We start from the raw sequence: 11,812 nt of genomic DNA, 5'->3' as shown, positions 1-11,812 counted from the left end.
CCGTGACAGAAACGTGTGTGATTAAACTAAGACATTTATATGAATTGTTATAAAGCCTTCAGTATTTTCTGTGTTTGGGTTTTTCACTTTGACTCATGAGGTAATTAAACTGTCACAATGTCCTTATTAGTGCTCAAAACTTGTAGATGTACACGATATACTGATCCACGACCTCGGAAACTAGCAAGCTAATTAAGAAACGCACCTTCGGAAACTACACTTCCCATGATTCCTTTCGCCTATGCGGAAGTGAGTGTCAGCTGACATCCATGCAGCTCAGTGTTTAAACCAAAAAATTTAATTCCGTAACAGTTTTGTTTGTATCTTTAGCGATTTTTCTTTACAGCCCGGATAATGTTACGCCCTAAAGCATTAACTCAGGTCCTCAGTCAGGCGAATACAAACGGAGTACAGAGCACCTTGTGAGTATTCACGCGTTTCTGTTAGCCTAAAAACGTCTAAAACTCTTTAAATGCTAACTGGCTAACTCGCTAGCTAGCGGTTTAATGGAGCAGCGTTCATACATCATGGTTGTGTTGTGTAGTGTAATGATGAATTAGCTGCACGTGTGATTTATGTGTTAGATTGTTTTTGTGGTCATGCTAGCAAAGCAGGTCATGCTAACGTGTTTTTCTTAAACCCCATGACTTGAGATGTTTGTTAACTTGGACTTTTAGGTTACTGAATAATGAAGGCTCTCTGCTGGCTTATTCGGGTTACGGGGACACGGACGCTCGGGTTACGGCGGCCATCGCCAGCAACATCTGGGCTGCTTATGACAAAAACGGACATCAGGCTTTTAACGAGGACAAACTCAAGTTTATTCTGATGGACTGCATGGTAAGAGTGAACATGAACACAGTGAGAAATCATACAGATCTTCAGGTCAAACATCAGGATGGGGGAAATGTGATTTCAGCGGCAGAAACCGAGCAGCTGAAGATCGGACCTTTTTCTGTCATCTCAGATGTATCATGCCATCGTCCTCAAGAGTCGCCGTTCTCTGAGATCCTTTTCTGCTCACCACCTTTGTAAAGAGTGGTTATTTTCATGCATGTATCCACACAGCGAGTCCTGCATACAAAGTGATCAGAGATTGTTCCTTTTCAGTGAGAGCTGGTGAGCGTTGACCACTAGATATGGGCAGCAGAGTTGAGAAAAGTCGAAATTTATACAAATATGGAGCGAATTGGTAGCAGCTACCAACTGGACTGAAGAGAGTAGAGCTCACGTGATCTGTGCCGCTGCTTCTCCTTCATCTTGAATATGATATGATATTGTATATGATGTGCTATTTCAAGTCAATAAGCTTTTATTGTAACTTCAACCATATATATTTGACACAGTACGCAGTGAAATGAGACAAAGTTTCTCCAGGTGCTACATATAACAACATAGAGCTACAAAACCACATGGAGCTAAGGACAGAAAATAAGTTGTCCTAGCTACATAAAGTGCAATGTAACAGTACACGACAGATACACAATATAGACAGATATATTTGCGGCATCCATAAACATTAACATTAATAGTATGGCAAATTGTAGTTTGACCTCATAGTACAGCGACTTGCAGTGATAAAATCCCTGTGTGTGTGTGTGTGTGTGTGTGAGAACATAGCTTCAGACTGAAACACTCGCACCAGCCACAGCGACCACACAACAGTGACAGTCACAGTCACATGTTTCTCTGTTCTGATGTTTGACGTGAATATGGGAAGGGTCACCAGACCTCTTGTCCTGTATCTCAGTGGTTAATTGTGATGAATCACTGACATACAGGACAAGATTCAATGATTCATTACATGGTGAAAAACTTTCTAAATGCACGCAAAGCTTTCTCTAAAAGTCAGGCTCTGTTTCTCTCTCTCACACACACACACACTGTTTCTCTCTCTCTCTCGCTCTCTCTCTCTCCCCTCTTCTCTCTCTCTCCCCTCTTCTCTCTCTCTCTCTCACACACACACACACACACACAGTTTCTCTCTCACACACTGTTTCTGTCTTTCTCTCTCTCCCTCCCTCTCTCACTCTCTCATTTACTGTAAACTCACAATAATCATCGTCAGTGACTCACACTAGTAAACAGTTAAATGTAAATCAGTTAAATGTTGTATATATCTTGCCACCGAGTAAACAAACAGTTATTTGTAGCTTTGTACATTTCTAAGCAAAACGGTTGTAATTACAGGAAGGCAGAGTTGCCATTACCCGGGTCGCAAACTTACTGCTCTGCATGTACGCTAAAGAGACCGTGGGCTTCGGGATGCTGAAAGCCAAGGTAAGATGTAAAAACATGCGCTTCGAATATCCTCTGTTCATTTTAAATTCCACCTGAAAACATTTCTGTGTGTTTCGTTCTCAGGCGGAGGCTCTGGTGGAGTACCTTCAGGAACCACTCACACAAGTGGCAGCGTCATAGAGAGAGAGAGAGAAATCTCAGATTTGCCCTTTATTTCTGTTAAACCCCGATTCATTCAAGCTTTATTTATTCGCTTAGTTGATCCTCCTGAACTTTATAATAGATTAACATTATACCGTTCTTATTAATCAGAATCCAATGTCAGCTTCTCAGCATCTTGTGTTTGCATCTAACCAGTTAACTTATAAATAAGCCAATATTTGGTTAAAAAAACAATAAATGTGCTTTTTTTGTAAATTGTTGTATTGGTTTTATTTCATTTATAGCTAGAGCTCACTCTGTGTGTTTATTTGGGTAAGCATTTATTAACCGCTTTAATATAATATCATATAATATAATATAATATAATATAATGAAGGGGAAGGTGTACAAGACAGTGATGAGACCGGCCATGCTGTATGGTTTAGAGACAGTGTCATTGAGGAAGAGACAGGAGTCAGAGCTGGAGGTAGCAGAGCTGAAGATGTTGAGGTTCTCTTTGGGAGTGACACGGTTGGACAGGATTAGGAACGAGTATATCAGAGGGACGGCTCATGTTGGGGGACAAAGTTAGGGAGAGGCCAGTTTAAGATGGTTTGGACAGTAGGGAGAGTGAGTATGTTGGTAGGAGAATGTTGGACATGGAGCTGCCAGGCAGGAGGAAGAGAGTAAGGCCAAAGAGGAGGTATATGGATGGAATAAATGAGGATATGAAGCTAGTGGGTGCAAGTGTTGAGGATGCAGAAGATAGGGATAGGTGGAGAGAGATGATTCGCTTAAAATATTGATCTCATCTGAATAAATAAAAAAAATGACAGACACTTCTATGAAGGTTTCCACTGTGTAGACTAGGACGATGAATCGATGCACAAAATATCCAGCAAGTATCAGTAACATTCTGGAAACATTTAAATTTAATACTTTTTTCATGCTTTAGGTGGTGAGGAAAAATTGTTGCTCTCAGGAATGTGTTTTTGGGAAATAATGACTGCAGGTCATGAGAGTGGCTCTGTGTATTAATGAGAAATAAAGTCGAGGAGGAAGTGATGATCAGGGTTTCGAACTTATCACTCAGCCGAGTCATGATACACACTTATGTCATTTATTTTACACTCAGAGGTTATTTACAGTTTTTGTAAAGCGGATTTCTTGTTGGAATTCATCTCAGATTTGAGATCTTTCAATCATTTGTGCTTTTCTGGTTATTTGTATTTGTATTTTTTGAACCAGCTCCTAACAATAAATCAAGTATGTAGCATTTGCATATTTCAGGATCTGTGATTAAACACTCCACTGCTTAAAAAACAGCTCTCTCTCTCTCTCTCTCTCTCTCTCTCTCTCTCTTTGCCATAAACCCATAATAATCATCTTTAGTGACCCACACTAGTAAACAAGGCTAGAAAATGTTGTATAAGTCTTGCTACCAAATAAACAAACATTTTTTAGATTATATTTCAGGATCTGTGATCACTCCACTCCACTCCTAAAAACTATTTATTGTTTCAGACTTTTTCTGAAAGATGGTTAATCCAAATGAACGAAAACAAAATCTAAGGTTAACCAGTTAAATAAGACCACATGTGAAAAAGGAAGTAACATTACCCAGGGTGTGTGTGTGTGTTGTGGTGTTTTTTTTTGTAACTGCCTCATTTTTACTGTTTAGTTCCTTTCATGCAGTTTTTTGTTTATTTCCTTGTGTGTTGTCATATAAGGAACTGTTGTAATGCTGTTGCCGTGGATACCATCGTCCTGTTTTTGTGATTAAGACACTCTAATCTAGACGGTCAGTAACCCTGTTCGTTTAGTAGTAAAATGTTAACATCAATAACACTAATACAACACATGAAAACCCAAAGTTCTCAAACTCTGGCCTGTGACATCTACAAATTTGATGATTATTAGTTTAAATTGGGATAATGGTACTCTAGAGGTCACAACCAGTTACCTACCTTAGTCTTTATTATTATGATTAATGGGCTTATATGTGGGCAGCACGGTGGCTTAGTGGTTAGCGCTGTTGCCTCATAGCAAGAAGGTCCTGGATTCAAATCCTGGGTTCGAACAGGCAGGGGCCTTTCTGTCTGGAGTTTGCATGTTCTTCTGTTACCTGCATTGGGGTACTCTGGTTTCCTCCTACAGTCCAAAAACATGTACATTAGGTTAATTGGTAATTCTAAATTGCCCATAGGAGTTAGTGTGTGTGGTCTATATGTGGCCCTGTGATGGACTGGTGACCTGTCCAGGGCGTACCCCTGCTGTTTGCCCAATGTGTGCTGGGATAGGCTCCAGAAGACCCCCGTGACCCTAATTAGGAATAAAGCAGGTATAGACAATGGATGGATGGGATTATATGTTTAATGGGGTTAATGTAATGCTCAGTAATGCAAATCAACCTGCAGTTTTAATGCTTTTAATCTGGTAGAAAAAAGTCTCCACACACTGCTCCACTCACACACTCTACACATTCTCTGGCTGGTGAGAACCTTTCCAAGCCCCAATAAAAAAATATGACGGTCAATATGCCTCCTATTTGCATAATTTGATTATATTGATATGATATGAAAATGTCCTGGCTCTAAAAAGACACCTTATATGTCTCTAGAAATGTTTACATGTGCTATTTAGACTGGAGGATGGAGGCTACGTCCCAAATCGATATTCCCACACACTATTTAATAAGAAAGTGCACACTTTTGTATGTAGGAAAGCTGAAGGCAACTCATTCCTGCTCCACAGAGCCAACTGGTGGATCCCAAGAAGTGGGCGGTGCTAGTGTCACCCAGGTTGCTCATTGGCTGAGCAGGTGCAGCAGTGAGGGTAGTTTCATATGACTGCACCTGTGCTCGCTCTACTCGTTCAACCTGCTTTACCATTCGGTCACACCCCAACTCCAACCACCTGAGCTCTGCTTATCAGCGGAAATGCCGAGCCAAACATCACGGCTACTTCCTCGTCCTCGCAGGTAAAAACCTCACACCTAAAAACACACGGAGAGAGAGAGAGAGAGCTGGAGCAGTTGTCTGTCTGTGGTTCTTTGTTTCATTCTTTCCTTCACATCTGCTAGTGCTGAGTGCTTTATCATCTCAGTTATTTTTTTTCTTCCTTCCTGACTTCTGGAGCGTGACTCAATGCATTTTATCCAGAATTTGAACCAGAGGAACTAATGTGAGGGCAGAGAAATGGGATCAGACGAGGCCTACAACTTTGTCTTTAAAGGTGTGTCTTGAATTTTTTTTTAATGTATGTATTAAATGCATTTGTCCTGTTGGTTCGGAATGTATACAGTGTTTTATCAGAAACTGTAGAGCGGCTGTAAGGTAAAGACGCAAGTGTTGCATGAGTATTTGACAGGTGAGTTGAGAATAAAAGAGAGTTATTATGCAATATAAGACTCCAAGCCAAGTGTGTCTCAATCACGTGCTGTTATGTTTGACATGAAAACATTGTCAAAACAACACCATGTCCCGGCTCCGGGAACAAATTTTATGGTCATGTCGTGCTTCACAGAAATGCATTTGATCATAACAACACCACGGATCAAAACCGAACATAATCGCAGCATCTGATATCCTTCCAAGTGATCATTTTACGACCGTCTGGTGATATTTGGGTCATCTGGCGTCCTGGGCTCTGAAGAGGAAACAGTTTGTAAGTGTAGAAATTCATTGGAGAGGAACGTTCAGTGTTTAGTTTGATATGAACACCTACACTATTGTGCAGCTGCATGTGAGATATGCAACCCATTCGTCGTGAAGCCAGAGCTAGATATTTTTGTCCAGAACAGGAGTGTTTTTTTTTTTTCTTTCCCCCCTAACACATACAAGCCTTTGCAAAATGCTTCAAGGTCAGAAATCTGATTTGCCATGGCAACTGGTGTGTTGTTTGCACACCACAGGTTACTGAATATGTGAGAACAAACTGTTTTTGACTTCCATCTTAGTTTGTACAGCGCATGATTTTGCCAAGGAGTGACAAATCCCTTGCTTTCCACAAACACACACACACACACAAAACAGGCAATTTTAATAGTTCTGGATTTCTACAATATGGGAATGGGATTGAAAGTATCTTATAATGGTGAGTTCAGAAGTTCAGAAGTAAAACGAAGTCTAGAAAAAAAAATAAAGAGCTTTAGAGTCACAGTCTGTGTGAATCAGTCATGTTTTTTCCAGCACAATTTCCTCATTTGTCGAGAATTGGGATGTCCGTGAATCACTGGCCTGTTTGATGGGCATAATGCTCTCAGTATTGAAACATTTTTAAATATCTCTGGCTTGCCTGGACATACCTGCAGATTGTTCCAGGGAGTGTATAACAACAGGTATTTCAAACAGTTCACTCTCAAATGATTCATAACCCACCTTAAGATTAGCCCAGGCCCAGTCCAGTCCGACTTAAACCCATTTTCTGACCACAGTTTCTACATAATACAGGTCTGAACCTGTAGCATCTCCCAACATCATTGGCTTTGTACAGTGCATAATCACCTCTGTGTTTATTTCCCCAGTGGTTCTCATAGGGGAATCGGGCGTAGGCAAGAGCAACTTGCTTTCACGCTTTACTAAGAACGAGTTCAACCATGACAGCAGGACCACTATCGGTGTGGAGTTCAGTACGAGGACGATGGATCTGAACGGCCTCACTATTAAAGCTCAGATTTGGGACACAGCCGGATTGGAGCGGTATCGTGCCATCACCTCGGCGTAAGTAAATCACGGTGGTTGTCCAACTGTACCATTGGAAGACCTTTTTTTGGTGGGGTTGTTCCACCAAATAAACAATCAGCTCTCATCAGAAGGGTGGTATCTTGCTAATCTATGACATTTCAAAACATCTGACCTACCAGAGTGCCGAGCGCTAGCTGAAGGATCTTTACAATCATGCTGATCCTCAACTCGTGGTTGCTTGCTTAGGAATAGTGGTTCCTCATTAAAGTGCAAAAAATCTCTACTATCAGAATTATTACTCGGAGATCAGTCAAGCTGAAACCACACAAACTGGTCACACAACTCGGGTTCAACTTGTCCCTTTGCCCAACGTGGCTGGCTGCTGCACATGTCCTTCATTTAAGATGTGTGTCAATTGTGCATGTCTAAAAAAAAACATGACATATAACTGGTGCAATTCCAATGTAAACACCAGGGCAGGGTGTGAAGCGATACGCTGTGCAGAATCTTTAGTATACTGTAGCCATAAATACACACCCAATTGTCGTGATGAGATTGGGTTAATGGGCTGATGCGCCATCTCTGCTGCTACCATATCTGCTGTTTTTTCAATATCTGCTCAAAACCATCTCAAGTCTCACCATCTTCAGTGTTAATACGTGAAATTGGATCACATGTTTAAAAAAAAATGTATTGAGTGTGAGTGATGGGACAGCGAGGCTCTCTAGAAGACAGAGCTTTTAATCCTACAATGTTACAAAATGTGCACAAGCCAGTAGTCTTAGGTCTTGCTTAATCCTTGTCTTGCAAAACACCTTCTTACTCTGAGACATGTGAAGCAAAATGGTTCACCGCACTCATGTCTGACTTGAAATAGAAGTTTGGAGAGAGTATAAAAGCTTAGACTATTGCGCTACTTCGCAGTTCTTGAGGAACTTGAGACCCAATCAGAAATTTTGGCAAATATAAAGGTTTTACTTTGTTTTATTTCATATAACAACTTGACTGAGGAACCACCAACAGAATTTCGAAGTAAAGTTCATTACAAATAGAAAAACGTCCATTTTCTCCCAAACTGGTCACCGGGATCAGATGCTCACTCTAATCTCGCACCACATCCAAAACAAGCAATCAAGAAAATTACCTACCGGACTTACCTACCTCCTGATTGGCTAGGGATGCTCTGATCGACAAGGAGGAGAGGAACGCCATCTTCTTCCCTGAGAACAGGACAGTTTACTTTTACTGCACCTCTCGAGTTCCAATTTCTCGTTCTCTTGATGACTTGAAACCCAATTAGAAAACATCTGCCATTGTACATCATGTCTAAGCTACAGCTAAATCCAAAAAAAAGGAATTCTTGGGGTGACCTTCATTTTGGAGAACCGCCGTATAAATAAAGATCATTTCAATTAAAAATTCCAATTTTCCAGTGTTTCTCAAACAGGTCCTTGGAGACTCATATGTGGTCCACATTATTGCTCTGTCCTAATTGCTAACAGACTTAAAACAAGCAATCAGAGAGACAGAAAAGCTGGTGTAGGATTTGGGGTGAAGGTGTGAGCAGCAGGGAACCAGTTTGGGAAACAGTACTCTAACCGATTTCCTGAATTTTTCTTTCTGTTCCTTCATTGCAGTTATTATCGTGGTGCTGTTGGAGCGCTGCTAGTTTACGACATTTCAAAGCACCTGACCTACCAGAGTGTCGAACGCTGGCTGAAGGAACTTTACGACCATGCCGATCCCCAAATTGTGGTCATGCTCGTTGGTAACAAGTCAGACTTGGCATCGGTACGATCTGTGCCAACTGAGGATGCAAAGAATTTTGCAGGTGCTCATGTAAAATGTACTTTCCTGTTATACAACCTGTTTGACTTGTCATACGTGTTATAATACGATATATCTTGTTTTATTACCAGAAAAGAACGGATTGCTTTTCATGGAAACCTCCGCGTTGGAATCAACAAACGTCGAGGCCGCTTTCAACAACGTCCTCGCGGGTACTGTGTACTGTCAATATTGGGGCTCGTGTTTTGGCTCATTTTCCATGCTCTGACTTTTCAACTTGGAAAGCTAACTGATTAACTGTCTTGCAGAAATCCACAAGAAAGTAAACAACAAAGAGGTGACCCGTGGCTCAATCAGCGCCGTGTCACTGTCCAATCCCAACGCGGCAACCACCGAAGCTCAGGATGAGAAGAAACCCTGCTGTAAAAACTTATAAGAAGGAAGACATGGAGAAGATAAAGGAGTGAAGAGGACCACACTGAGTCTGGTGGGACACAGTGCTGTCTGTCCGGTGATAACTCCAAACGAACCACTGTTTGCTGACTGACGTGGCCATATGTATTTCTTTGTGAGGGTCGCTATTGTGTTGCTATCACGAGAAAGTATTCTTGTGCATGATTTTTAATTTTTTTTGGCTGAAATTGCTTTCTTAGGTGTTGTTCCTGTCGTCTCTTCCATGCACGCAAGCATTTCTTAGTTTTGTTTTTAGTTAGTTTTATTTCATTATTTATGAAATAATGTCACCATGTCCTTTAGCATTTGTTTCGTATGATTGTCAGATATAAATGTGACATATTGACGATATTGTCTCAAACTAAACGTTGTCAGACAACACGTAAAACTCTACACAACGTTTCATGAATTTTATGAATGAATCTTCACCCAGTTCAGTCATTATTATAATAAGGACACAAGATTTCTTTTAATACTGATATTTTAATCAAGTTTGATAAATATACTGGACTGTAAAGATGATGATTAATAAATTGATTACATACCTGCATGCTTACAAAACCTCTTTTCATGACTCCTTTTATTTTTTTACTGATATATGAATCACATCAAAACATTCCATTATAATGACACCCATACTATAACCTTCAAAATATGGCTTGAATGGGAAGAGCTCTATAAAGAATTTATGCGTGATTTGTTAAGGCTATTTTTGATCAAGATTAATAATTCATTGGTGAACAGGAATTGTACTAGGATACATAACTAGGCATTTATGAATTAGGTGTATGTGTGTACATATTGGACATGTAGATACACTATATTGCCAAAAGTTTTGGGATGTCTGCCTTTACATGCACATGAATGTAATATGGAGTTGTCCCGCCCTTTGCAGCTATAACAGCTTCAACTCTTCTGGGAAGGCTTTCCACAAGGTTTAGGAGTGTGTTTATGGGAAATTTTGACCATTCCTCTAGAAGCACATTTGTGAGGTCAGGCACTGATGTTGGACAAGAAGGTCTGGCTCACAGTCTCCACTCTAATTCATCCCAAAGGTGTTCTATGGGGTTCAGGTCAGGACTCTGTGCAGGCCAGTCAAGTTCATCCACACCAAACTCACTCATCCATGTCTTTATGGAGCTTGCTTTGGTCACTGGTGTATACTCATGTTGGAACAAGAAACGGTCATCCCCAAACTGTTCCCAAAATGTCTTGGTATGTCCAAAATGTCTTGGTATGAAGCTGAAGCATTAAGAGTTCCGTTCACTGGAATTAAGAAGCCAAGCCCAACCCCTGAAAAACAACACCTGAATTCAATGATTTAGATTTTCCATTAGATGTTGGATCGTGTTTGTGTGGATTCGTGTCAATTCAGAGCATTAGTGAGATGTTGACGAGACTCCAGTTCCAGTTCATCCTGAAGGTGTTCATTGGGGTTGAGTCAGAGTCAGGGCTCTGTTCAGGACACTCCAGTTCTTCCACTTTCTCCAACCTTCACCTCCACACCATGTCTTCGTGGATCTCAGAAGCTTTGTGCACAGAGGCATCACCATGCTGGAGCAGTGTTGATGCCTTTTAGTGCCCGTGAAGGGAAACTCTAATGCTACAGAGACACTTGATACAACTGTGTGCTGCAGACTTTGTGGTAACAGTTTGGAGGAGAAGCACAAATGGGTGTGATGATCAGGAGTACACACTTTTGGCCGTTTAGTCTATTATGCAATGACCACTATTCATTAAAAATCATTTTTAAAATGACTCCTGGAGAATAATTGCACCTGGATGATTCAGACTCCGAAAGATCATCCTCCTGACTCATCAGCATGCCCAGACTCTCCTCATTCTTCAGACCACATACCATCCTGATTACTTTTACCCCAGTAGGGACTAGTTAATAATTCACACTCAATACTGATCACTGATTTGTAAAAAAAAAAAAAAAAAAAAAATGAGTCAACAGGGTTTAAGGATATTCTTAAAAAAAAAAAAAAAAAAAAAAAAAGATTTATTGTGTGTTTGTATGAAATTCATGCAGTAAAAAAATACAGACAATTCTGTGTAACTACATGTAATGTTTTAATGTTTATTACCCTGAACTACACAAGAAAATATAGTAATATCTATTGAGCGTCACGTTAAACCCTGACACTTTTAAATGAATGATTATGACATCAAATCCGGAAGTGCTGCATTAAAACCAGACGCTTCCTTTTACCTGAAAGAAAGTTTCACAAGATTTTTTGTTAGAAGAACCTGATATTTCTTGATGGATGGCGATAAGGTTTCGTTGCGGTAAGTGATTGTTTATTTATTTTTTTTTTTACCTGAAAGGAAGCTGCAAGGAAGGTAGTTTTTTTCCCCCTTTTCTTATTTTAACCTTCTACGTGGCATTTCCGGTGTTGTATACACAGCGCTGCACCTGTGTAGTTACCTGGAGAGGATGACGTGTTGCACCTGTCGAATTTCAGGGCGTTCCTCCATTGGCGGACGTGACATGATTGACA

General features: G+C 40.5%; 2 protein-coding genes across 3 annotated transcripts; both read left to right on the top strand.

The window, feature by feature from the left end:
• Window positions 1-234: 234 nt before the first annotated feature.
• Window positions 235-3,707, top strand: lamtor2 (late endosomal/lysosomal adaptor, MAPK and MTOR activator 2). Its single transcript, XM_058375777.1, has 4 exons — window positions 235-422; window positions 678-840; window positions 2,191-2,280; window positions 2,365-3,707. Exons 1-4 carry the CDS (start codon window positions 355-357, stop codon window positions 2,419-2,421), a joined length of 378 nt encoding a protein of 125 aa, XP_058231760.1. The 5' UTR covers window positions 235-354; the 3' UTR covers window positions 2,422-3,707.
• Window positions 3,708-5,219: 1,512 nt separating this feature from the next.
• rab25b (RAB25, member RAS oncogene family b) lies at window positions 5,220-9,854 on the top strand. 2 transcript variants are annotated; one of them, XM_058376971.1, is made up of 6 exons: window positions 5,220-5,362; window positions 5,544-5,616; window positions 6,908-7,103; window positions 8,705-8,898; window positions 8,987-9,067; window positions 9,164-9,854. In XM_058376971.1, the coding sequence occupies exons 2-6, from the start codon at window positions 5,580-5,582 to the stop codon at window positions 9,289-9,291; spliced, it is 636 nt and encodes a 211-aa protein (XP_058232954.1). In that variant the 5' UTR covers window positions 5,220-5,362; window positions 5,544-5,579; the 3' UTR covers window positions 9,292-9,854. The 2 variants fall into 2 exon arrangements, with proteins under 2 accessions (XP_058232954.1, XP_058232953.1); XM_058376970.1 differs by lacking the exon at window positions 5,220-5,362 and having other exon boundaries at window positions 5,369-5,616.
• Window positions 9,855-11,812: the final 1,958 nt, after the last annotated feature.

Source organism: Hemibagrus wyckioides, linkage group LG23 (assembly GCF_019097595.1).
Source record: "Hemibagrus wyckioides isolate EC202008001 linkage group LG23, SWU_Hwy_1.0, whole genome shotgun sequence".
Taxonomy (NCBI): domain Eukaryota; kingdom Metazoa; phylum Chordata; class Actinopteri; order Siluriformes; family Bagridae; genus Hemibagrus; species Hemibagrus wyckioides.
Note: the sequence above shows the minus strand (reverse complement) of the source record. Positions and strands in the feature narration are given on the sequence as shown.